Source organism: Tursiops truncatus, chromosome 3 (assembly GCF_011762595.2).
Source record: "Tursiops truncatus isolate mTurTru1 chromosome 3, mTurTru1.mat.Y, whole genome shotgun sequence".
NCBI lineage: Eukaryota > Metazoa > Chordata > Mammalia > Artiodactyla > Delphinidae > Tursiops > Tursiops truncatus.
Window position 1 is genome coordinate 5,970,644 of NC_047036.1, and position 27,994 is coordinate 5,998,637.

At 45.8% G+C, this 27,994-nt stretch overlaps 1 protein-coding gene across 1 annotated transcript in view; it reads left to right on the forward strand.

Moving 5' to 3' along the window:
* The first annotated feature begins 1,786 nt into the window (after nt 1–1,786).
* ADCY2 (adenylate cyclase 2) overlaps nt 1,787–27,994 on the forward strand; it is a 433,534-nt gene continuing 407,326 nt past the window's right edge. The window contains exons 1-2 of the mRNA XM_019951134.3: nt 1,787–2,226; nt 21,478–21,675. Of these exons, the coding sequence (XP_019806693.1) occupies nt 1,996–2,226; nt 21,478–21,675 (429 nt within the window). The 5' untranslated portion in view covers nt 1,787–1,995. The remainder of the gene's footprint in view (nt 2,227–21,477; nt 21,676–27,994) is intronic.

A 27,994-nucleotide genomic window follows, 5' to 3' on the forward strand; every position in this document is an offset into this window, starting at 1 on the left:
GAGGGAAGGCCCAGGACTTGGTGGAGTCTGGTGGACAGGGTCCCTGGCCAAGGATCCAGTGTCCGGGACATGCTTCCTTTTTGTCCCCCATCCTTACCCACCGGCCAAGGTCTCGGGCAGCCGGTGGCAGAGCTGTGCCCTTCTCTGGTCTACACCCCCTGAGCAGAGCAGGCATTAACTCTGGCTAAAAATAAAGTCACTAGAAGGCTCCGGGCCGCTCTCCCCTCGTGGGCTGGGTCCTGCCGTCCCTGGGCACGCAGCTACCCAGCTCACATGCCTCTGTCCCGCAGGGGGACAGGAGGGCCAAGAGCGGGCAGTGGGACAGTTCGTGAAGGTTTCCCAAGTGTTAGGCAGTGCCAGGGCTCAGGGCCCCCTGCGCTGGTCTGGTACTGGAACAGACAAGGGCATAGGAACAACCCCCGGCCGTGTGCTGGTGCCCGAGGGGGGAGGATCGCGGTGCCTCGGATTCCTTAGGCTTCGGGTGGAGGTGGGATTTGCGGGTCTTGGGTACAGCCAACTCTCGACTAGGAGGAACCCTCCAAAAGGGTAGGCTCCTTTGGAGAGCACCAAGGAGCTCCCCTACCGCCCAGGGAGAGGGCCAGCGGGCTCGACCCCAGCAGTGTCAGGAGGGGGACACTGCCCCTGCAGACATCGGCCCCCGCGCCCAGTCCCCCGAGGTGACGTGGAGGAAGCGAATCCCAGAGCCAACCCTGCCCGCACCAGCGCCCAGCCACTCTCCCCGGTCGCGCCCTCGCTGCCATCCCTGCCGGACAGCAGGGGCTCGGCGGGGGCCGTGGACCGACCAGAGGGCTCCCTCTAAACTCCGATACGGAGAACCTTGCCCTATCGGGTACCTCCAAAGTGTGACTTAAGCTGAAACTGCAGGGCGCAAGTAAGGCGGCCTACCCGAGGACGTGGCGGAGTGCAGCGCTCAATCACACGGGCGGGTGTCCGCCTCGCTTCTCCATTGCGCATTTGGAGCTGTTCTCGGCCAGGGGGTCTCCTCGCGTCCCAGCGTCTTCCCGCCCACCGCAGGGAAGCCCCCTGCTCTCTAAGAGAGTGGGGAGGACCGTGAGAGCCCCCAAGCCCGCTGTGCTGAGTTGAAGAAGAGGAGGGTGGGAACCCCCTACCCATTAAGGGATGCGGAGGGGAGGGGAATCCCTCCTGCGAGCGCACAGAGGGTGAAAAAGAGAAAGTTCCCGCGACCCTCCGAGTAGGGGATACCAAAGGATGGGAGGTCTCCTCCCGGCTACGCTCTGAGAAAGTGGGGAGGAGCGTGAAAGCACCCTGTCCTACCCACCCCCCGCACACCACTCAGAGCCTGGGGGGACTGGAGGGTGGGAGGGCCCCTCCCCGCCGCACTTGGAGCCAGTGGAGAGGAGTTAGGAGCCTCCGCAGTCTTCTGAGCGAGGTCGGAGGTGAGGGCGGCAGGAAGCGGGAACCCCCAGGCCACGCTCGGGGACCGCGCAGGGCACGGTGGGAGCCCCCGCCCGACCCCAGGCTGAGACAGCGGAGGGGAGGTGGACCTTGCCCGCGCTGATCGTGGGTGGGTCTAAGAGAGGGACCCCCGGGGCTGGGGCGCGGCCCCCGCCTCTCCCCTCCCAGCACGCGGCTGGGCGCGCCGGCCCCCCGCCGTGCCCGGCGCGCGACACGGCCGTCGGGGGGCGGCGGTGGGTGGAGGCCTGGCTGCGCCGCGCGGGGTGCGGGCAGAGGCGGGTCGAGCGCCCCCTGTCGCACCCGCCCCTCCCGCGCGGTGGCGGCAGCGGCGCCGCCGGGAGCTGCCCCCGAGGCCGCCGCCCGGCCCCCGCCCGCGCGTCAGCGCGCCCAGCCCGGGGCGCCGAGCTCCGCCCGCGCCGGAGGCCCCTGCGCGCAGCTCGGAGCGCGGGCAGCGCGGCCGGCCGAGGCAGCGCGGGGCTGGGACGCGGGCGGCTGCGGGCTAGCGGGCGGCGCGGCCCCGGCCGGGCGCGCTCGGCGGGCGCCCCGTGAACCGCCCCGATGTGGCAGGAGGCGATGCGGCGGCGCCGCTACCTGCGGGACCGCGCCGAGGCGGCGGCGGCGGCGGCGGCAGGCGGCGGCGGCGACGGCGACAGGCTGCAGCGGTCCCGGGACTGGCTCTACGAGTCGTACTACCGCATGAGCCAGCAGCACCCGCTCATCGTCTTTCTGCTTCTCATCGTCATGGGCGCCTGCCTCGCCCTGCTCGCCGTCTTCTTCGCTCTCCGGCTGGTGAGTGGCCTCCCTGCGGGACCTGCCCGCGCGCCCCGGGGCCCCGAGAGGAGAGGGAGGTACCCGCCGAGCCGCGTCCCGCCCGGGGCTACCCCTCTGCCCGCGGCGCCCTGCGCCTCCTGCCTGCCCGCGGCCGACCTGGCTTGGGCGAGAACTGAGGGCGAGAGAAAAGTTTCCTCGGAAGGTTCTGCCCAAAATAAAGTTGCCGGGGTGTGCACTGGGTGGACGGCCCGGGTGTGCGTTTTCCACCTCTGCACACCCGCTGGCAAACTCGCCGCGCTTTCCACTCGGCGCCGCTGGCCGCAACAGCCGCTCCACTAGGTCTGTGTCCCTCCGAATCAGCCTCGCGCCTCTTCGCGAGACCGCTGCCCAGCCCCTGAGCTGGCGTTTTAGTTATTTAACTCTCTAAAAAGCCTGCCTCGGGAAAGTGGTGAATGGAGAGGAGAAATGAAAACAAGTATTTTATTATGCATATTTGCCTTTAAATCTGTATGGTTTAGTCCCATAGACAGGGCGAGATGGGGTGTTGACCTGTTGTGAATCTTCAGCCTCCAAGTGTATAAGTAACAAGCATCCGTGAACCGTTGATTTCCTATTTCTAGAGAGGTAGTTAGTCGTGTTTACTTGTTTTGCACAGGTTTTTAAACTGGATTTCATCACTGGGAGCGTAATGCAACTCCACAGCTGATGTCAATTTTGCCAATTTATATTTTTCGAGTAGAAATCCTTGGCTCACTCCCGTGAGCGGTGAGGGGAAATCTGTAGATGGCGGTAAGCTTCCTGTTACTGATCTTTCTGTTGGTGTGGTTCAAACTTTTGCACCGCCTGTGATATGTATGTGCAGATCGAGTGCCAGGCATTGATTAATCAGTGAGATATTTTTGGTCAGTGGTTGATCTGGGGATGTCTGCATCGAATGATGTCTTTTTAGCTTAGAATATAAACATACACCTATATTCATGTCCTTGGAGCAAAGGTGTGGGTGTTTGCTTTATTTCAACACGTGTGCAAAATAGCTGTCCTTGGGTTTTTGGCAATTTATTCTTCATATCCTGAGCCAGATGGTGCTCTAATATTATGCATGGGAAAACTTATCATCTGGGTTCTTTAAAAAATGAAGTTTTCTTTTTCCCCACACTAGTCAAGAGGTGTTGTCTTCTGCTGGAATTCAATGAGATAAGAATAGAAATTAGAAAGTAAATAGAACATCACGATGCCACCGATCACAACTGGGTCTTTTATTATACAACATAGAGCAGAGAGCACCTTAATTCTGTATTCTGGGTGTGAGTTCACGGCAGTCTTCACACCCTTGTTACCAGCCTGGAATGCTCCCTGGAATGGCATCTTTGTCTCTTCTCACCACTTTATAGGGCCAAAGAGGACCTGGTGAGAGACTTCTTCTCAGTCTCATTGGCAAGCAGGGTCTCTAAAAGCATCTCCTTCTCATTTCCATTCTTGCAGGGAAGAAAACTCATCCCTTTTCCTCTGGAAAAAGCAGCCAGGACATTGCTACTTGTGATTCTGTTGAATCTGTAATTCAAACCCGTTCTGGCTGGTTCTCTTCCAAATGGAAAAGAAGGAGCAGGTGATGGCCTATTTATAGCACCATTAATATATTTAAAGACAAATGTGAAGTTCATGCTCCCCTACACACACCACTTTGTTTGCTATCATACAGATCTCTAACTTCTTAAACCTTGATCTACGTAGATGTTCTTGAATGGGTCGTCAGGGATTCAGCACAGTCAGCTGAAAGCTCCCTTCTCTAATTTGTCTTTGATCTTTGTGTTTCTTTACCCAGTTCCTTTATGTTCCATTTCACGTGGTGCAAATGCTGGAGTGGTATCTTTTTAAAAAGCTTATTCGGGCATCTTTACTTTTCTTGATAAATCAATCATTCCCACACTCTCCTGGCATTCAGCTAAATCACTTTAAGTACAAAGCAGGCATTTCCCATGGCATGGCTGTAGCCCAGGGTGAGGTCCAGAGATGGTGGAATGGATCCTGTCCTTTGCTCTACCTAAACCATGCTCTGACTACTTTGTAAATCCTTCTAGGTGATGAGCTGTGCAGAAATGTTCCAGAATCAGGAAGGGTGACGTGGTCTGGTGGAAAGGCTACCTTCAAGTGGGCACTGGGGCTACTTACTGGGCCTGGCATTGGGAAATGCATGGGAGGAATGGGCACTGTCTTCTGCAACTTGACCTTAGGAAGTACTGGTACAGTTCTGAGATCTGGACAGCTCATTTCTATTTTGCTTTTAGTAATAGCATAAACAGCAGTTCCACTTTACTACATCCATCCATGTAGTCAAAGATGGCTAGGTTAGGAGCATTGGAAGATGGGACAGAGTTAACATGGAGTCATGTGCACACAGAGTGGGGTGAATTCAGTTTTCAGACTGACCAGAGCTTGGCTTCCCAGAAATCTACACTGGGAGCCAGAAATAGCTGCCTGGGGCCTGCCCAGGTTTCCACCTTCCTGCGCTTTCCTGGAATCACTAGGACAGATTCTTCTTTCCCTTGAATCTGCCTGATTTTGATTTCCACTAGACTTCCATCAGTTCTTGTAGTAGAAAAAGTCTGGTAACTTTCTTAATGCATATCCATAGTTTTCTGGAACATTTGAGTCACAAGATGATCCTGATAGTATCCAAGTACATAGTGATTTTTTGGTATATGTAATTGCCTTTGTGTGAAGTGACTTGAAATATCTTTTAAAAAGAAAAAAAGTAAGCTTTGTCTTGACTTAGTATTTCCCTAACTGGCATTATTCACAATCTGCTTTCACTTAATTTCAGTCTATGGTCAATCTATGCGTCTGCATCATTGATCACGAAGATAAGGTAATCTGCAAAGTATTTTTATTATATTTTAAAAAGTAAATTCTGAATTGAAACTTTACTATCTTGCTTAACTATTTTCTACATAAAAAGTGATTAAATAGGTTTAATCCCATATTTGTTAAGAAATATCAAGACGAAACAAATAGCACATATGATAGCATGTCTTGAATTTTAATATCTTGTTTAATAATAGGAAAAATATTTTCTGTTGCTTATGATGGAAGTTTTTGATGATAGTACTGGGCATGGTGAACAAAATTAAATTACCCTCTGGCATGAGAAAACTTGGAACTAATAAGACCAAACTTTAAGTTCTAGGTCTTATGAGGTAGCTTCATTTTCCAGGACTGGTTCTTATTACTAAATGCATGAAAACCTCATCTCAGAATAAAATCCTCTCTCATTTATTATGTCCAAAATCAGCCAACTTTTCTCAAAATTTGCCCGTCGTGGTTAGGAAAGGCTGGCATAAATTTTTTAGTTTGTCAAATACCAGCTAGCTCCAGCCAGATTTGTTTTGGTTAAAATTTATGATTAGGGATGGTCAATATTTCAACTGGAATGGAAAAATTTCATTCCCATAAATTTTAAATAGTCAGATATTGCAATAAAATAGTTTTTTTCTGGTTTTTTTGACCGTTTTTTTTTTTAGTTTGGTAATATCCAAATGAGTATATACTTTTATCAGTATTACATATGTAATATGTATGAATTTGACAGAATATGATTTACCTTCTTGCTTTTACCGTGATTCGGTGTTCTAGATATTTCAAACAATGACCGTAAGTACTTCATTACAAATCAGTTTTCCAGCATCAGGTGTTTTTTCTAGGGGCAGGTATATGAGTGTTTCTTTTCTCTATACATGGAGAAAGAATCCTAATTCTTCCAAAACGAATAAGTGAATCCAATCATTGTAGAGGCAAATTGGCTTTATTATTCCAGACATTATTTCAGCGCCCCTAGTGGGTGGAAGGATCAATGGGGAGAAGTCTTTTCTTGGGGAGTGGAAGGCTGGAGAAGGCAGATAAATACGTCTGACATCACCTCTAAGGAGCAGGCAATTCTCTGCATACTTTCTCTAGTCTCTTAATTCTGGGGGTGGAGGGGTAGTGCATGCTTTTAGGAATTGGAGTGGAGGTAGCTAAAGATCTGTCTTTCTGCGAATTTCTCTGTATGTGCAGGAGAATCTTACTTGGCAGGTGTTTGTAATTTGCAACCAGTAATTCAATAAGTCACTTTAATTATGATTTAACTGTGGTATAAACAAACGACAGTGAAAAACTGTAGTTTTCTGCAGGAAAGATGGTTGCAGTTTAGAGGCCTAGCAAGAAAGGATTTGGAAGCATCCTTTGGACATTAAAGTGCATAATTAAATATATGCACGGTACCTTGCCTTCTCCATTTAAAAAAGGCAGAGTGTAATGGTTAAGAGCATCTGTGTGTGTTGGCATTTTGACTTTGTCCCTTTCCATCTCTGTGACCTTGGGCAAATTGTTCAACTCCTCTATGCCCCAGTTTTCTTGTTTGTAAAATGAAATGGTACCTGCCTTCTAAGGTGATGGTCCCAGTCAGTACACGTGAAGCACTTAGAAGAATGCCTGGCACAGAGTATGCCCTCAGGAACTGTTGTCATTACTGGGTCTTCTGTAGTTGCATTTTCATTGTTGCTGTGAAAAACATGTAGTCACATAGTGTTAGAGCTGGAAGGGCGCTCATGCTACAGAGGAGGAAACTGAAACCCAAAGGCGGTGGCTCTTGTCTTTAAGGGTGCAGTTGTGGTGCTGGGTGTCTGACTCTGCCTGCGTGAACTAGGCTGGTGATCACTGCAGATCTAGAATCCCCAGCTCTGGTCCTAGCACAGCAGCAGTTTTCTTGTTTGAAATTTCATGCTGATAGGAAAGTCCTCAAGGTTCATTCTGTGGATGGGGTTACATTTCCATTTTTTTCTCTTTTAATGTTAAAGAACTGTAGGGATGCTTCCCCACGATTAACTCATTGAGGTAGACTTCATTTATTTCCTTTATGCTGAATGTTCCCAGGGTTTTCCCATTAAGCAGCAGGTGCATTTGCAACTTTGCTTTCGTTGGCCAAGTCCCCGGCATGAATACTGTGGCCTGTAAAATCCATTCCTGTGGAGCTCTGTGTGAAACTTACTGGTATTTTTTAACTTAAACATTCTATTTAAAAAATAATAATGCTGTTAGAGCTGATCTGTTACTTTGGTAAAGGTGTCTTATGATTCTATTAATTACTTTGATCTGTTTGTTCAGGAATTGCTAGTGATGGGACAGTCAGGGCTAGGTGCTTGTGCATAATCCGCTGGTACCCCAGTTCCTTCTATAACTCGATGTTGACATCAGTACGATCCACTGGACTTCACTCATTCTTCCCTCACTGATATTCACGGAGTGCCTGCTGGGGCCCGCACTGGGATGGGCATCCCTCTGGGTGGCACTCCATCCAGAAGCAGCTCACCTTCGACACGCTGCCACTTACCTGTCCATACTAGGGTGGTCTGTTAGCCTGGACGCCGTGAGCTCAGAGTGTCTGCATCTGGTCCTTTTTAGCTTTGCTCTCTCCTCCACTGCTTCCCCTCTCCTCGAAGCCTCCCCCTCCCCGTGCTGCTTATCCAAGTTCAAGCTCTCCTTCCTGAGCTTAAACAGGTCAGCCTGTGCTGTGCATTCCTATCTGTATTGGTTGCTGCCTCTGATGCCTGCAAAGCTCATTTGTTACATGAAATAATTTACCCACTCCATGACTGTCATCTGATGTGCAGAATAGTTTTGTCAGTTCGTCTTGTCTCCTCAACTAATTGTTAGTTTTTTCAGGGAAGAAACTTAGCACCCCCATATTTAATACAGTGCTAACCAGATCGCAGGTGCTTAACTAACATGGATAATTTAGGGGGTAGATGCATTTTTCCTTAGCTGCTGTCATTCCCACTGTGTAGCCTCTTGTTAAGAGCATAAAACTGTCACTAGACCTGGATCTGGTCTCAATGTTGCCACTTAGTGTTCCTGACAAATTAATTTATCTGCTGTGGACTAAAATGAATAACACAACCAGGCTCAGGGAGATATTTTGGGAACTAAGTAAGATGGATCCTGTGGACATTTAGCACAGAGCTGGGCACATGTCGTACCCAAAACAAATGTAGGTCATTTTTATTATTATACTTGGAGCACACAGGGTTTTCCTTGTCAAGGTCCCCTGTAGGTGTATTTCAGGCTGACAACTAAATGAGTACTAGAATTTTTAAACCTGGGTATGAAAGAACAGGGGATGTTTTTCTATTTATGTGATAAGTATGAATATAGCTTTGAGGTACTTAAAAAAAAAGATGGAGAAGCATAGATAGTTTAATTAAAGTCATATTGTGACACAAGTTACCGTTCTCTAGCACTAAAATTCTGCCAAATTGACACTGCTATTGGCCTTCATATTTTTTTCAATTTTGTTAGCTTTGGATAATGTTATATAATGTAAAATGAACAAGAGTGATAAGATAATATTTACCAGGCAATTCCCTGGTGTCAAACTAGGAAATAGATACACATCTGGCAATGCTGGTTTGCAGCCACCAGGTGCGTTTGGGGGGAGGGAAAAGGATTGTTGAGTCAGCTTGTGTGTTTGATCCATATGGCCAAATTAAGACTTTGCTAATGTTGCTTCAATGCCCTATTTGTATAAAGATACAATAAAGATCACAAAGAAGGGAACCGGGAGAGGTTTGGAGGAAGACTTCATTCGTTCATCCGTTGCTGGCAACGTTACAAATAATCATTTTTGCTCCCTCTTTTCACTTAGGCTTATGCTTCCATCCCCAGGTGCCACCTTCAGGTGAGAGTGATGGGCAGAGTTATGAGATACTCAGCCTAAAAAACTCCATGAGCAGCTCTGCCAACTAGTTTTCTGACTCTGCCCAGGGCTGTAGAACGACAGTGCCAAGACAGAAAGGACGAGAATACAGACCTGGGTCACCACCATTAGGAATGCATAAGGCCAATTGTATCTCAGAGTCGAACCAAGTCACTTTTTGCTTGAAATGGAAGATTTCAATATTCAATGTTTAATTGAATATTTTATTCAATTAAAATCTATTGAATGAATAATTTATTGCTTTTGAAACATACAAACATAAAGTACAATGGCTTCTTTTTAGAACGTTGAAATTCTTGAGAAGACTTCTCAAGATGATGCTTATTGTCTGAGAGAATCTTATGAATAAATCAAGTGTCTAGGGTAACCACCCTACAGCAGGTTCCTGGTGGAGACGATGGCGGACCAGCACCATGGTGATGGGAGCCCTGACTGCAGGGTGTTGGGATTAGAATTTCTACCCAATTTCCACCAGTGTCCTTTATCATCCCTCAGATGTAGTGATGCTGGGATATTACAGCCAGGACGGGCCAGAGCTCATAGGTGCTGGCTTCCATTCCATGCTTACCCCAAATGCTGAATTATTGCGTGTGTTTTAAATGTACTGTATGATTTTTTAAGCTCTATAAAAAAGGGAAAATAATTAAGATTTCTATCTACTAGTGAGCTGTGCATATGGTGAAGGAAAGGAAGTTTTAGACTGGTGCATTAGTAGAACTAATAAAGCTATGTGATGTTACAAATTCAGAGGATAAGGAGATCAGATGAATAAAAATGAAAGAAATAATGAAGAAATGTTAACATAGTTCACACACATGATTGATCTGACACCTAATCCTCTCCCATTATTGGCTTGCAGTTAATTCAAACACATAACATCCATATTCTTCGGAATTGGACTTTAGGTGCACAGAATGGGATTTATCATTTGATTAATTTGATTAATCTTTGATTCTTGAGCTCAATCCTCATTTATATCTATTTGGCTTGCTTGTTTATTTACACTAAAATTAAACATCCACGAACCCAGTCCAAACTAGAATATCCCCAATAATGTATTTCAGTCTACACTGCACCTCTCCCATTCCCCTACCTACCCTCAGAAGTAAACTTCATTTGCACTTTTTGTTTGTCATTCTCTTGCTTTTCTTTTTGTTCATTTTATCATACATACCCTATATATATCATGTGGTATATGTGTGGTATAAAGTGGTGATTGAGGTCCATTTACATATTTTTTTTCTTGTGGAGAATCAATTTTTACTGATTCATTTTAGTTACTTCTTTCCCCAAATCTGTTATAAATCAAAATTGCATATATGAGTCGTTTGTTATGGGCTATCTTTTCTCTTCCATTGGTTAAGTTTTGTTCTTTTTTTTTTTTTTTTTTTGCGGTATGCGGGCCTCTCACTGTTGTGGCCTCTCCCGTTGCGGAGCACAGGCTCCAGACGCGCAGGCTCAGCGGCCATGGCTCACGGGCCTAGCCGCTCCGCGGCATGTGGGATCTTCCCGGACCGGGGCACGAATCCGTGTCCCCTGCATCGGCAGGCGGACTCTCAACCACTGCGCCACCAGGGAAGCCCTTTGTTCTTTCTTAATACGCACACACACAGAGTATAATTACTAAGCTTTATAATACGTATTTATATTGGGCAAGGGAAGTAACATTCAGCTCTTTGAAAAGTTTCTTGGTTATTATTGAATTTTTATTCTTCCATATAAATTTTACAATCAACTTATTTTAACCTCAATATGAAAAAACTCAAGTGGGATTTTGTTAGTGTTATATTAATCTATTGATTCATTGCTGATAATTGATATTTTATGATATTAAATTTTTCTACCCATGAACATGGGCTATCTCTCCATTTATGTGCTTCAGTAATGTTTTACAGTTTTCTATAGGCTGTTCTTACTCCTGAGTACCAAAAGATATTTTGTATTATATTGCTTACTGTAAATGATGTTTTAAAAATTATGAATTTCTACTCTTTTGTTGATGATGTAAAAGAATATAATTTTGGATATTATTTTATAGCTACACAACTTATCATATCCTTTTTATTACTGGTAACTGAAATGCAGATTCTTTCAGGTTCTCTACATAGACAATCATATCATCTACAAATAATGAGAGTTTTATTTCCTTTTGTCCAATCCTAAGGCATTTCATTTCTTTTTCTTGTATTATTGTACTGGCTAGAAACTCTAATGTGTTATTGACAGAACTTGTGATTGAGGGTATCCTTACCCTTTTTCCTAGTTTTAAATAGAATTCCTTCATAGTTTATCCACTTAGGATCATGTTGGTTACAGATTTTTATAGATATCCTTTGAGATTCCCTTTTGTTCTAATTTATAAAAAAAGTTTAAACGTGATTGGGTGTTGAGTTTTACCAAATTGAGATAATTATAGGATTTTTTGTTGTTTTTTAATGTCAAAGTAATGGATAATAATTTTCTATTATTGAACAATTTTTATATTCCTGATACAAACACAGTTTTTATGATATCTCTTATAAAATGTTGGATATGAAGTACTAACATTTTGTTTAAGATTTTTGCAAGCATATTCTTTGGTGAAACGAGTTTGGAATTTTTCTTTATCAAATTGTCATTTTTCTTTTATAAGTTTTTCTGGTCTTATAAAATAAATCACGGAATAGGCCTTCATTTTTAGTTTTCTAAAAGTTTTCATTATGTTAGAGTTGATAGAATTTGCTTAGAAAACCACATGGGTTTGTTGCTTTCTTTGTAGAGAGATTTTTAAAATTTCTGCTTCAGTATCTTTGATAGTAATAGGATTATAGTATTTCTAACTTTACTTCTCAAGTCAGTTTCAATAAGACTTTTCTAGGAATCTTTGCATTTTGTCCCAGTTCTCAAGTTTAATGGCATGTATGTGATAATACTGTTCTCATTTTTACACTTTACATATACTATATCTTCGGGTTTTATTTATAGTGTTATTTTTAGGTGCTTTCTTTTTTTACTTAATCTCATCAGATGTATGTTTTGTCTTAACATACATTAAGACAAAACATTTGCATTTTTGCTTTCTATCTTTGTTACCTCTTGTGTCAATCAGAACATATTAGAATATGCTATGGAAACAAACAACTCCAAAATCTTAATAGCTTAACACAGTAAAGGTTTATATTTTGTTCAGGCTGCACAGTAAATTTGAGTCAGCAGAGGAATTCTCTCACACCAGTCACTCAGAGATTTAGAATGAAGGAAGTTGCATCCCACAGTATCCTTCTTTCCTTGATTGCTACACTAGGGAGGAAAAGAGTGCTTCACTCTCTGGCAATTGACATCTTCCACATGGAAGTGACACATCACTTTTATTCATTTTTCATTGACCAAGTAAGTATCCTAGTTATCTTTTGCTGCATAAAACCCCCAGAAAACTTAGCGGTTGAAAACATCAACATCATTTATTTTCCTCCTGAAGCAGCAACTTGGGCAGGTTTGGCAATGGCAGCTCATCCCTGCTCCATGTGTCAATTGGGATGGCTTAAAGGCTGAGAACTGGAGTCCTTAGAGGCTTACTCACTTACATGTGTAGTGGTCATTGCTGGCTGGTAGCTGAAACTCAACTGGGACTGTTGGCTGAAACACCTTCACATGCCTCTCCACATGGTTACTTGACTTCTTCACAGTATAGTTGCTGGGTTCCAAGAATGACCATCCTCTAAGAATCAAGTAGAAGTGCATGGCATCCTTATAATCCTGTCTCTGAAGTCAGATAACACCACTTCCATCATGGTCACAAAGAACTGCCCAGGTTCAGTTGAGGAGGGCATAGAACCTCACTTGATGAGAGGAGTGCCAGTCACATATGGGTTGGGATATATTATGGCCCCCATTCGTGGGAAATACAGTCTACCACAGTACCTTATATAACACATCAAATTCCCATATGCCTACAAGGAGGATGCATCAGTTAGCTTGTTCTGCGTAACAAACCGCCTCCAGAATTAACAGATTGGAATAACTATTTTATTTAGCTCACAATTCTGTGGGTCATCTCTTCGTTCTAGCTATTCAATTGATCTCTGCTGGTCTATCTCTTGTTTGTGTGGTCAGCTGGCAGCTGGTGTGTCATTTGGTAGCTGGATCATCTAAGGCGTCCTCATTGACATATGAGGCCAGTTGGCAGGCTGTCAGCCAGGGATGTTGGGTAGGGTGACAGAGTCACTGGGCTCGTTTAGCAAACTAGCCTGAGCGACTTTGCATGTAGGGTTCTAAAGATCAACGAGGAAGAGGGCAAGCCCCAATACCTAAGTATTTTCACGTCTTTGTTTCATGCAACTGTTGTCAAATTGTCCAAAGAGAGTCACGTGGCCAGGGCCAGAGTCAGTGTAGGAGAGAATTACATAAGGGCTTGGATATAGGGAAGGGAATTAGTGCAGCCAGTTTTGCTGACAAAACCATAACCATAACAGAGAGGTGAACTAGAATGTTTAACAGGGCTATTACTACCACGGTGCACCTACCTGGTCACCAGACATTTAGTTTACTCCTGCCTTAAGAAAATACGTACATCCCTTTCTCAAGAGAGACCACTCCAATGTCCCATCCACTAATGGCAAGAAGCTCAGAGTCTAGGATCTGTGAATGAAGGGCACTCGTTTGTTCAAAGGGAATGCTGAGCAGTCATTTCCCATGAAGCCTGAATGTGGCTTCTTTTTTTTTTAAATTTTAATTTTGTTGGAGTATAGCTGATTTATAATGTTGTGTTAGTTTCAGGTATACAGCAAAGTAATTCAGATATATATATATATATATATATATATATATATTCATTCTTTTTTAGATTCTTTTCTTATATAGGTTATTACAGAATATTGAGTAGAGTTCCCTGTGCTATGCAGTAGGTCCTTGTTGGTTATCTATCTTATATATAGTGGTGTATGTGTATTCATCCCAAACTCCTGATTTATCCCTCCTGTGGCTTCTTTTGATCTGGAGACCTGTGGACTAAGAAGATGTTATCAACCATCCACTCAGCCACCCAGCGCACAAAGGATAGCCACAAAACGCTCCCATTATCCCAAGGGAAGAATGACACACGTTCATTAATCTCTCGTCATACCAATTATAAATTCCCCTGGGCAGACAGTTTGAGGGTCCCTGGCCCTGGGGATGGGGATTGCTTCTTCATTAGATCCAGACTCTTGTCCTGGAAATAGACCCCTGTCTATTATTTCCTGTGACATCTGAACCCTCCACTGGGGAGGTTCTTCCTTATTGGCCATCATTTTGACCACAGCTGGATTGATTTTTGGGGAATATTTCCTTCTTGGGGACTGAGCAATTTTCTCCACCTCTTTCTTGCCATAGATAGAGAACCCCAAATTTCCTTTGTTTAGAACAGCAAAAGTTCACATTGGCATTTCTTTTGGAAACACAGATCTTTCAAAACTTCTTTGAATTCTTCTCTGTTTAATTTCACTCATCTCCCGGTGTCAAAGGTCATGTTCTTTTCAAGACATACTTCTGTGATTTGCTATATTTCTCTGCCTTTTCGCTCCATCTATCTCTCAGTCTTTCTCTCGCTCCCTCTCTCTATGTCTGTGCATGCTTTGAGCCCGTTTGGGAAACACAATTTCTGGTTCTCTTTTCCCTGCGCCTTTTTGTTCAGTTGAAAGAATTTGCTGGCACCATACTTTTAGTTGGGCTTTAGTCTGAAGCACCTTAATCCATTCTGTCTTCAATAGTAGGTTTGATTTTTTTTTTTTCTGCACATGGCTGGGTTTTAATCACTCTAGGACCCAAGTTCTGTCATTTACTGGTTCAGACTGAGAAGCATTTTCCTCTTCCTCTGACAAATCCATAGAATTCTGCCTCCCTTTCATCCCTCCTTACAACCAATCAGTTATTTTCTGAGCTTGTATTTTTCTTGTACCTTAACAAGTGCAGTGAGCAGCAACACACCCACACTTGTAACATTGTGTTTGATGGCCCTTTCTAGAGTAGGGGTCAAACAAACTCTGGCCTGGGACCAAATCTGACCCACTGCCTATTTTTTCAAATAAAGTTTTATTGGAATATAGCCTGACCATTCATTTGCCTATGATCTATGACTGTGTTTAAGGTACAGCAGGCTGTGTTTAGTGTGACAGAGACCTTATAGCCAGTGAAGCCTAAAACATTTATGATCTGGCTCTTACAAAGAAGCTCGCTGAGCCCTGCTGTAGACTTACAATTCTATTAGAGCATCTTTTGCCTTCCAGGACAGGAATATATTCTGACCAAATGTTGGACCATTGCGTAGCTTGGGTTGCTACTTTTCAGTCTCTGATAATAGTTTCCTTGCTGCTTCTGCCACCTAGCAGCTATCAATGCTGTATATTTTAGGTTTGGGGCAGCACTGTATTTCAGGTACCAATTTTTGTATCAGCAAAGATGTTATAGGTTGTGACTGGTTAATAAACCTCCCACACCACGGGTTAATAAACCTCCCACACCAGAGGGTTGCTTCTTGCATACACGTCCTGGCCAGTGTGGGCCAGGAGGGAGCTTCTGCTCATCTGGGCTGGGCTGTAGGTGTCCTCCTCATGACAGACGCTTCTGTAATCATTGTACCATGGAGAGAAAGTGCTGTGAGACCTGTCACTGGCATTTACATGCCTCTGCCCAGGAGAGAAACACTTCGCTTCTGTCCACATTATTTTGGCCAAAGCATGGCTACTTGGAACTTCAAAGGAGGTCAGAAAGTACACCCAGAAGGAACCCAGAAGAAGGAAATAGGGAATATTTTGGAAAGTCCCTGACCACCGCATCTTCTTTCTACTTTCTTTGGGTTTCATTCTTTTCCACATTTCTGAAGTGGGATCTTTAATTCACCAGTTTTCAGCTTCCTTTCTTATTATGGAGCTTGGCAGCAACAGGGAGCATTGAGATCAGCAGAGAGTCACTAGGTCAATCAGGATGTGCAGGGATGTGCACCCGCCGAAGGGAGCCCTTTCAGGAAGGAATGTAGTGGGGAGCCTGGTCCGGCTGCTTTGGTCAGAGTGCTGCATGTGGAGCAGGGCAGAGCCGGGCAGGCTGGGCCCCTCCAGGCTTCTCCACACGTGTCTCATCCACATCTGACCCTGCACATCGCCCTTCCTGGGGCTGCTTGGCTTCCACCTCCCAAATCTTGTGCAGGCACCTGCGAGGGCCAGCTCTCACCTGGGAGCATTCCAGGAAGGGGATTCTGGTGGGGACTTGCTCCACTTTCCCCTCCCAATTCTGGCACAAATTCCTCTTCTGTTCAACTCTAACCAAGAGCCGTGGAGGGAAAGGGGCTCTAAGAAATGTGACTCCCAGCAAAGCCAAATTGACAGTAGGACAATTCAGCTCAACTTGTAAGATGAACCATTTCCCTCTGAGCACCACTTTTACTGCACAACACAAGTTTGCTCTTGGGAAGACTTTCAAAATTTTTCGCAATTATTTTGCATTTTACGTTTAGATCTATGATCCATTTTGAGTTGATTTTTGTGAAAGGTGTAAAGTATGTATCTAGATTCATATTTTCGTGTGGGTATCTATTTAGTTGTTCTATCCTTTCTCCGTTTAATTGTCTTTGCGCCTTGGTCAACATCAGTTGACTACATTAATGTGGGTCTTTCCAGTCCGTTGATCTATTTGTCTCTTCTGCATTACCACTCTGTCCTGATTACGGTTGCTTTGTACTGAGTCTTGAAATCGGGCAGTGTGGGTCCTCCAACTTTGTTCTTCTCCTTCAACATCGTGTTGGCTATTCTGGGGCTTTTGCCTCTTCGTTTAAACTTTAGAATCCGTGTGTTGATATCTACAAAATTAACTTGCTGTGATTTCGATTGCCCTTGCATTGAATCTATAGATTAATTTGGAAAGAACTGACATCTTGACAATACTGTCTTCCTATTTATGTACACGGAATATCTTCCTATTTATTTACATGGAATATTTATTGAGATCATCTTTGATTTATTTCGTCATAGTTTTATAGAATATTTTAGTTAGAATTTTTATTTATTCCTTTCACACCTCATGGTAAAATGGAGTATGACTATGTATGTGGGAAAGAATGAGAAAATATATTTTCTATCACGTATCACACACACACAACACACACATATACATTATGTGACACATATACTTAAAAGCAAATGTGGCACTTCCCTGGTGGCGCAGTGGTTGAGAGTCCGCTTGCCGATGCAGGGGACACAGGTTCGTGCCCCGGTCCGGGAAGATCCCACATGCCGCGGAGTGGCTGGGCCCGTGAGCCATGGCTGCTGAGCCTGCGCGTCCAGAGCCTGTGCTCCGCAACGGGAGAGGCCACAACAGTGAGAGGCCCGCGTAACGAAAAAAAAAAAAAAAAAAAAAGCAAATGTGTATCATAGCTAAAGGCTGATTTCTTTTTGCCCAGTGACAGCCCTTCAGATTAATTTGTGGTAATCAAATATATAATCATGTAGAATGGAAAATTGGCATCATTTCAATAAGGAATAGTCAGACTAGCATTGGTGGAAAGTACTCAGATATTCAGGAAAGAGGGAGTGATGGTCACCACGATAATAATCTCATTTATGGTGCACCAGTGACGTACTCAACCCCGCCAGCCATGCAGTGTCTGTAGTTCTGTTCATGTGAGGGAACAGGGACTTAGGGAGGCCCCGTGCTCACTCCAAGTTACAGTTAGTGATGGAAATTGGTTTCTACCTTCAGTCTGTCGGACTTCAAAGCACGTCACTAAAATATCCTTTTTATAGAAAAGTATTTTACATTAGACTGTCCTTTACCATCTAAAAGAAGAACAGTACTGTTTAACAAAAAATGAAAAATGCACGTGGAAAAGAATGAACATACAGATAATCTGTTGCTCTATGGAAAAACCTCCAAGAAGCAAAGCAGTTGTCACATGATAAATAAAAACGATGGGTGTTTAGGAGGCTTGGCAATTAGAAGCGATCCCAAATTACCCCAAAATGCACTGAACAGGAAAGGATGAAACGGTCCAGGAGAGATAGGAGCCCATTATCATGATAGTAGGTAATACCATGCTCAAGGTCTCTTTTAAAGGCATTTTAGCCCATTTTATTTAGTTTGCATTGTATGGTAAATTTAAAAAGTCTTTTTAAAGATATGTCTTAAAGGCATTTTCACACATTTTAGTACTAATAAAGACATTTTAGTACATTTCATTTAGTTTACATAACATGGTAAATTTTTTTTTCCGCGAAGGGAGGAGGGGTGAGGATATATAAACATATTTAATTTAGATTGACAATGTTTTCACTGTTTTTGTTCACTTTATTTTGAGCTACTCTATTTGTTTTATACTCTGAATTTTGAAAACTCAACTAGCTCCTAAGGAAGCAGCCATGGGGGAGCTGCAGTGGCTTCATTCATCTTCCTGTCCACTGGGGCCAGAATAAAGGACGGGGGAGGCCCGTGTACTTCAAGGTCTGAGGGCGTTCCACTGTTTCATTTATTCATTAGCCTTAAGAAAAACGCATGATTCAGATGCGGGGTTAGGAAAGAATGTGGTTTATAAGCTTATACATTCTTAATGAATACTGTTCTGTTTTCTTTCCTTGACAACCTTATAAAAGATTCTGTTTAGTGGAGAAGTCCATATTAAGGTGTTTGGAGTTAGACTTCAAAAGGCAAATGCAGAGTAAATTGGTGGCTGTTCTCTTTCTGGAAGAGCCCAGATTCTTCAGTGGGCTCAGGTTCTGCAATGGTCAGGGCCACTGGCCTCATGAGCAGTGGCTGACCGTCTTAAGCCGTGGGCCATCTGGGAATCTGGTCCCCCCAACCGAGGCTGGGGATGCTGCTTGAAGCTGAGATTCCTTCTCTGGTGTGTGGGATGGACCAGGGAATGCCGCGCATCTGGTGAGCAGGGGTGCCAGCCCCTCAGATCAGATTACAATGGAGAGACTTAGGGCCTTTGTCCGCCCCCTCCTCCCTAAAAGTATATTCACAGTCGTAGTTTATGCTGGGTTAGCATGGAGATGTATGTAATCTTTGAGCTTAGAATCTTGGGTTTTTTGGTTGTTATTGTTCTGATTTTGAACGAAATTAAAACATTTCTGTGGGCCCGTAAAAATATTAGGGGACCCAGGCTCTGTGTCCTCTGTGCCCAGTGAAGAGGTCACCTGAGGCCCACACTAGTCACTTCTCAGTGATCAAGACGCTGATAGTTAAAAAAAAAAAGAAAAAATATGCCATAGAGACTCCAATATTTAAAACCAAAACCCCTGTATCAAGTCTTATTACATAATGTACCCAGCTCAGTAAGGCATTGGGTCTTCAACTGATTACCGTTGGATCTTTTAAAAAGAGAAGCACAGGAAAAGCTCCTACAGGTAGAGTACTTTGTCCCCCTCTTCCTGGAAGGACTCACAATCACAGACTTTCTGTTCCTTTAGCTACTAATTTTCACTAGACAGTCACGCATATTTTCATACCATTTTCAGTCTTTCTGGAGAAATCAGAGCCAATAAAGTCACTGATTGTTTCTCCCTTACTGGGTTAATGAAGTAAGTGAAAAGCCACACCAGGAAAACAGCTGTCCTGGTTGTTTACTGGTTAGCTTTCTGTCCACAGCTCAGTTAACTTCATTTGGGAAGGTTTAAAATAAAATCGGTTTTCACGGCTCCATGTGTGTAGCAATTGTGGTCTCAAATTTGATGTCTTCAGAAGACAGGCTGTCGGGTCCCTGTGTACCTCGGCCCATGGTGCCTACGTGCTGGGGAGCACTGGTGGTTACCTGACACCTTTTTGCAACGATTGGAACACGTGTGTGAGGGTAAGAGTACAATTAGGCACTTAATTGTGGCCAAAAATAGCAATGGCGGGAGATTATAAGAACATCCCTTTGGATCCTTCTGTTTCCTGGCTGTTGTGGAAACAGATTCCTTTGGCCCCTCAAGGACTGGCCGCACCTGGTCTAGTGGATCATCTCTGCACAAGCAGGGTGCGGAGCTCTGCTGCAGGGGTCTGCAGGAAAAGACCGCCCCCAGCTCCCTGGGCTGGAGCCCTGGCTCTCTCCCCATCAGCTCCACAACCCTGGCACCTTCTTTCCGTTCAGGGCCGTGCGTCTCCTCAGCTGTAGAGCAGTGCAGGCACCAGCGCCCACCACCCCCATAGGGCTGTTGTGTTAAAGGGCTTAATGTACCTGAGTGTTTAGCACAAAAATGTAGACATGAGTATTTGCTGTGATGGCCTTTTTTCCGGGTATCACTTGACGCAAATAATTGGGAGAGAGAGGAAGGGGAAATGAAGGCACTGAGGGTGGGCCTGGGTCCCTTTTCTGTCTGCTGGGTGTCACCTGGGCCCCACATGGTGGTTTGGCTGCTCTGCTTCGCTTCCCGCTCTCCCTGTGGTTATGGCCTGATATCTGAAGGGGGCATGGGGGGGCATCTCCAGGGTGAAGTTAGAGATGCTCGGGGCACGGAGTGAACCCTGTACCAACCAGAAAAGGTGAAGCCTTCCCCAGGCTCTGGTATTTGAAAGACCCACCCCGTACTTGCCAGATTGTACTGTAACTTTTAATATGCTAAAACCTCAGTGGAAGTTCTTAGGGCCGCGGCCATATGGGTGTTTGATTGAAACTCCTTTGAGTATTTCACCAACTAAATATATTGGGTGAGGATCAAATATCTTAAACTGTGTTCCATCCCATAGTGTGTGCTGTTCAGAGCAAGGTTCCAGCATCATGTTTGGAGAAGCTAAAGCCTAAATCCAGGCTTGGATAATCAAAGGAAGTATGATGTCTATTACATTGTGTGAAATTGTATAGAATTGTAATGGTGTGCCTTTTAGGGGGTGTGTGACTAGAAAGAGATAAATAGAAAATAAGTATTAGTGTGCAAATGTGGATTTTTAAAAAATGCATTAGTAAGAGGCCAATAATAAATGTCCATTTTCTTTTTGCTACTGGAGCCCAAGAGAGGTGGTGAAGGAAACTAGCAAACTGACACCTTCTTCTAAGTATTTCCCGCTCTCTCATCTTCTAGACCCTTTTCTATTAACGTATGTTCCCGTTAAAACATTAATTGCATAATTAACATAAAAGAAACACTTCTCCCTTGAGAGCCTGAGATAGTTTTTAGGTTTTATTTAAATAAAACATTTCAAATCCATTTGGAGGCCTTAATTTCCTACAGTTGGGGTATTTCTGATCCTCTGGTGCAGGCAGTGAAGTTGGTTGTCTTATTTTATCCGTACCTTCTGTGTTCTTGCATTCACTTTTGAATGAAATCCATTTCTCCATTTACCAGGGAAACTTTGAATTTGATGGCATGGCTGTTTTGCATTATTTAAATATCCAATACTGGGTTATTTATATAGAAAAAATATGGTTATTTAATAAGAAGCTTAAATTTTCAAAAGTTCCAACTGTTTTACTTCTGAAGTCACTTTTAAAACCTGATTTATTTCGACACTGATTAACATTGATAACATCTTGATAACCAGTCATGGGTACCACGGGTTTTCTAAATTGTACCTTTGCAATATTCTTTTTCTCTCCTTAGGAAGTTGAAGACCACGTGGCATTTTTAATAACAGTTCCAACTGCCCTGGCGATTTTCTTTGCTATCTTCATCCTCGTGTGCGTCGAGTCCGTGTTTAAGAGGCTGCTCCGCCTTTTCTCCTTGGTGATATGGATTTGTCTCGTGGCCATGGGCTACTTGTTCATGTGTTTTGGAGGTACCGTCTCTCCCTGGGACCAGGTAAGGTGTTGAAATGCTCTTTGTGTTTGTTTTTCTGTGCTTTGATCTGTAACATACCAAGTTCTGTCAACTTGGCCCTAAACTGTAAACAGGAGACCAATAGCTGAGAAGGAAGTCTTCTGAAACAGCTGTCTCAGGCATGTCCCCATAATGAAGTCACTCAGCACCCGTTTGAACTCCTCAGACCTGCTGGCCATTGGGCTGCTGCCTGGGCTCACCTGGTCACGTGTTTCTTCTGATGGCTAAGTCTGCGTTTACACCTCTCACCACTTGGTCTTGGTAGCTCCATTCTCCTCTAACCCCTGAGTTTCCCATTATTCTGGAATCCCTCTGGGACTGGAGCCTCACTTTGTGCCTCTAAGTCTTCAAAGACTGGTCATTGCCCTTGAACTCTTTCTCAGTGACTGGATCTCCCTTCTTACAGACAGATGGCTGTGATACTGACTTTGTATCAACGTGATAACGTCATAGCAATAGGGAGACCCATAGTTCTTCATGTTGAAACTGGGGAGGCTCTTGACTTAGAAAATGGCTATGTCTGGAGGATGTTAGATCTTTAGGAGAATGTAGTCTAATGGGCTTTTCCCCGTGTACTGCTGCCACAAGGCTGTAGCCTGCTGACTGCTCGATCAAGTGCTGGGTCGTCCAGGGCACAGATGTGGGCCGCAGATGGCGGTGTGCTAGTTACTAGCTTCAAGTTTGTGATGGAAGTCAAGGGGTTCTGTCACCCTCCAGGGAGAGATGAAACTGAGCACCAAGGGCTGTCCCTGAGTTGGTGGCGACTCAAGAGCCTAGGGTAGGAGAGGAACAGGAACCACAGATGGATAGAGGAGAGGTCATTAGGACATGAGGCCCAGGGAGGGTGAATTGCTGTGGAGGCCAACGGAGAAGAGAGATTCAAGATGGGAACGCACAAAAGGGTTGACGTGCCTGAGCTGAGAGAGCGCTGGGTGAGCCCAAGGATGAGGTTTCCAGAGAATTCTGTCCCGTGACCTCAGCCAAACCATCATCCTCTTTGGGCCTCGGTTTCTTCTGCAAAGGAAGAGGCTGGACGAAGTGAACTCAGGTTGGTCCCTCTAGCTCTAAAGGATGCTGTAATGGTGAGCACAGGTGGAAACAGTGCCTTTCCTCTCCTGCAGCTCCCCGAAGAGGCCCCAGTGCTCAGGGAAGCTCCCCTGGCTGTCTCCTCATGCCCCTGTTCAAGCCTCTTGCAGGGCTGGGCACCCCCCCACCCCTGTCTCCACGCTCCGGCCAGCTCCTTCCCCGCCTCTGCTCCCCGCTTTGTCCTTCACACGCCCTCACCCAGCTGCCATCGACGGCACGCGTGGCCCGAGGTCCCTCCGCCTTCACACCAGTGCACGTGGACAGAAACAGAAAACCGGTTAAGAGCGTCATTTGCTTTCTGTGGCGTGGACCCAGTGGCCTCTCCTAGCACCAGTGCCACCTTGTTTTAACAAAATAGTTTTAGAAGAAGCCTTACTATCTGGAACGGCAGTTTCCTTTTGTTCAGAATTCTCTGAGCTTACTTTTCCATGTGAATTACGGAATCGGTTTGTCATGTTCAGTGAAAGCTCTACTGTTACTTTCATTAACCTCATCGGGCCCCTTCCCAGAGCAGCCTCCCCAGATGTCCAGCTGACACCCCACCGGGCCACCCCCCATCTTTCTTGTTTTTCTGTAGCACTCATGATGATCTACAGCACCTCAGAGCTCGTGACATACCCCTCTCTTCGTTAATCAACTGTCTCCCCTGCAAGAATATAAGCTCCTTCCGGGGTCCGGGGGTGGATGTGACCATCATCGGCTGTTGTGTCTTCGCACCCCTGAGCATTCTCTGCCGCCAGTAGGAGCACGCAGAGCTGCTTGTGCAGTGCTCTCCTTAGTGGATGACTGTAGTTTTTCACTTTCAGATTTGTTGTTGTTGGATTTGTGTGTGCGTGTGTATCCACTTGTTCCGTTTTCACTTATCTGTTGGTTTTATAACATACACTTTGGTTTTATTGCTGCTCTCTGCCCGCTTGGACGCGATCTCTCTAAGCATCTTAAACATACCTATCTCACAGTCATTTTACTTCCATTTTTTCCGATTGATTCCCCAGGTGTTGAGTTGGTTGGCTCAGTTTCTTGGCATCAGCTTTGACGTTGTTGTTTCCGACTTTAAGTTGAGCTGGGGATCTTCACCCCCCCATCCGTGATCCCACCCTAACCCTCATGCCGCCGAGGCCCTGGGCAGAGAGAGCTCCTGCGTGGAGCCTCAGCCCCGTTGATGTGGCAGGTGGCCTGGGCAGGCTTGTAGGAGCACAGCTGTGTGTGCCTGGAGCCCAGAAAAGGCCACAGCCGGGCTCGGCGCTTGCGGCTATTTCTGGCCACTGTTTCTAAGCCGGGGGCTTGGCCAGGGTGCACGCCTCATGCTGGAGGGCTGCTCACACCTCTTGCCGGAAGAGGGGCGCTTTGGGCCCTGTGCCTCCACTGGAACTTGAAATCCTGCCCAGAACTCCCGGCTACCCCTGCCCCTTCAGCAGGGGACTTGAAATGTAGTTATTCTGCCAGATTGACCCCAGGTTTACTCTCTGGCGTCTTTTGGTATCAGCGCCACAGATGCAGGCCCCTCACTGAACGCTGACCTTCCAGAAGTGTTAGAATAGGCTCAGTGCGCTTGAGGAAGTCAGCTCAAGGAATGGTTCCCACTAGAAGGTGTTTCCGTGAACAGTATTATTATGAGGGGATGCAGGAGACCACCTGCTGCACTGACGGGGACAGTCCACACAGGGCCCCTCACCGCTGACGCCAAGGGCAAGTTCAGGGGTCCCAAGGCCACCCTGAGACTTAATCACTTGCTAGAAGGACTCACAGAACTCACTGAAAGCTGTAATACTCCTGGTTATGGTCTCTTACAAAGAAAGAAGGCAGATTAGCATCAGCCAGGGGACGTATTCAGGAGAACTGCCCGTTCTAAAGCCTCCATGGTTCCCTCCATGGGGAGTCACAGGACAGCCCTGCCCTCCTGGCTACAACATGTAGCGCTGTGCATGGGGAATACCACCTGCCTGCGAGGGTTAGCAGAGCCTTGTGTGTCCGGGGTTTTGACGGGGACTCCTCACGTGCTGCCTGCGTGGCTGACTGTCGGTCTCAGCCTCTCTGTAGACAGAGCTGACACTGCGTGGCCCTGAGCATCCTTCGTGAATCGCATTTGGACAGTCTGCTGGCCAAAGCCCCCAGGCAAACAGAGTCCTATCAGGTGGAGCATTCCTGGGGCCTGGAGCTCCCCTCCCAGGAGCCCAGGGCAAAGGCAGAGCTGTCTCTGGGTGAGGCTGGTTCTCCCCTGCACAGGTGGGTCGAGTGTAGATCTCGGCCGTCAACAGCTCCAGTGCAGAACCCAGAATAGAAACAGCCGGTGCGGGCGTCGTCTGGACGGTGCCACCCCTGTTCTGGGTGCTTCCCTTACACAAACCCATCCAATACTCGCGTAGCTCCATGGGGTGGGCGCCATCGTACCCAGGCTCCCCAAGGGCCCAGGCTTCCACACCACGGGTACCTTGCTCCCAGCCAGGCTGCAGGTGAGCAGGACAGGAGATTTGAACTCGGGGGTCTGATTCCAGAGGCCACTCTGATCCGTGATACCGTGGTTCTCAAGAGGGAGCGATTTCACCCCCAGGGGACGTTCGTCCCTGTCTGGAAACGTCTTTGATTGTCACAGCCTGGTTGGGGGTCATCTAGTGAGTAGAAGCCATAGATGCTGCTCAACGTGCTACAGACACCCTACAATGCACAGGTCAGCAGCGTCACCAAGAATTATCCATCCTCAGATGTCTGGAGTGCTGAGTCTGAGAAACTCTGTATTTTAAGATGCTGCCCCTCAATGTTGTCTGTTAAATTTAGACCCAGTTCTCAAAGCCTCAGTAAGTGGAACTGTAGAGGTGCCAGGGCACGACTTAAGAGTGATGGTTCCGTTTTGATCAGGCAAAGATGAGTGATTTCACAGCGTGTATCCTGGAGAAAGTACCCTCAAGTGACAGGGTGGCAGCTTTGAGATTGGTCACCCGTGTGGTTAGGAAGGGGTCACTGGGGAAATAAGGAAAACACGAAAGACGAAACTTCAGTGCCTTTGCCCGCACAGCCCTGACTGCGTGTGGAGGCCTCTCATCTTAATTCAGCTCAAGACGCCCCCAGCTTGGAGTCCCCTCCTACCCTGCGCTGCCAGCATCCCAACCCAGCTGACATTTGTTCCACACAGCTGCCTCCTGGACAAAAAGTATTTAAAAATGATATTTTGTTGATGGTTCCAAACATTCAGAGGGAAACTGGGTGATAAATTGCAGAGTCTGGGTCTCCAGCTGTTACAGTGGCAGCGTCTGCATTTTGCAGGGAAATTCTCTGCCTGCTTCTGGCTCCGGCTGACTTGCTGAAATGCCCGCCATGTGCTGTGACGAGCTCCCCATTGATCGACGGTAGAGGGGCTGTTGATGCACCTTATCTTCTTTTTCTGAATGTTTGAAAATACTTGAACGATTTTGAACTCAGCAGAGGAGGATTCAAGGTGTCTGTTTCCTCTGTTCTGTTAGGTAAAGGAAATGGGATAATTTTTATTTTTTTAAGACACCAGCGGCACTGTGTCTGGGGCCCATAGTCCCTTCTTCTGCACGTGCCCGGGCCACCACACGACATGACAGTGCTTCCTGTCTGAGGGCCTCTGGAACGCAGGGCCTTCCTGATAGGTAAGTCCTGTTGAAAGAGGCTTAATGGAGGTTGACAAATAGTGTCTCCCAGCTCTGGAGCCCGACATCTGAAATCAAGATGTGGGCAGGGCCATACTCCCCCTGAAGGCTCCAGGGCAGGACCCTTCCCTGCATCTTCCAGCCTCATGTGGCTGCCGGTAACCTTGTGTTCCATGGATTGTAGACACACCTCTGCAACGTCCGTCATCACGTGGCACTTTTCTCCCTGTGTCTCTTCGCTTCTTATGAGGACACCCATCAGACTGGACTTAGGGAACCCCAATGATTTCTTCTTAACTTGACCATGTTTGCAAAGGCCCTGGTTTTAAATAAGGTCACATCACAGGTACTGGGAGTTAGGATTTGAACACATCTTTGTGGGGGCGGGGGACACTATTCACCTCATGACAGATGTTATTTCATGGGAAGACAGTGTTGCCTAAGAGGATGCTGTCCTGTTGCAGGAAGCCAGTCCCATCTCAGGGCCTCTGTGATTCTGATATTTCCTTCCCCCTCTTAGATATCTGACAGCTGCTCTTGATGTCGACCTTCACTTAAACCACAAATCCACTTGGGGATTAAATGTATGCTGTGGAGGTTTTTGACCCATTTTCAAACCAGTGTCTGGGAATTAGAAACATTCTTGTGTGTGAATAGCCTGCTGAAATCAACAGAACAGAAAGAGAAAATAACCTGGTGATTGATCCCATTGCCTTGTGAACAAGCAGAGCATCATAAACGAACGTCTGCACATTAGGTTGGTTTACTCTGCCAGTCCGAATAATGAAGGTGCTTCTTTGGGGTTTCTACCTGAGTGACACGGTGACACTTTTCTTGCCTGATACATTTCTGTAATGTCTTTGGTTCACTTAGTGCAGCCTAAACATTTAGGTGATGTTTTAATTTATGACTTTCTATCAAGACAAATCCATTCCATCTCAGCTGAAAACCCCTGACTTAGGTCCTTCCCTCTGAGATGAGAAGACGTTGAGAAGGTGGCAGGCCAGGAAGGCAGTCGCCTACGATGGCTGACGTTAGCCTGTAGCCACTGGGTTGGCCAAGTGAGGACCAGAGAGTGAGTCGTATTTGCATTTGATTCCAGAGTTCTGCTTCCCTTGTATTAAGAGACCACTGACTAGAGTTAAATAAAAACTTCCATTTCTGACAACCCCATTTCCGCCTTGGCAGGGAGACCAGGCTGCAGTTACTGTATAGATCTGTTAAATTACCAATGTGAAAGGCTAACATTTTGCTCCAGGAAGAAGAGACTTTCTGTGCCCTATTACCTGAAAGGATGCCAGACATTCACCATGTACCTATGTGTGTTTTCCTACAAAAATAGGACGTCAGTGTTCAAACATCTTTTTTTTTAATTGAAAATGGGTGAGAATGAAAGAAAAGCAAGGCCTCTCATAGGTTTTGAAATGGCACAGATTTCAAAGTGCAGTCACTTGGAGAGCTGTTAAAGAATGTATTTACCCCTGGAAGAACCTAGTAGCCTATGAATGAGAGGAGAAATCCAGCCTGTTCCTAAGTATCCAAGAAAGCCATCTCTGTGTGCTTTTGTGTGCCAAGGCTGATTTCTTAGGGGACATTTTGGATTT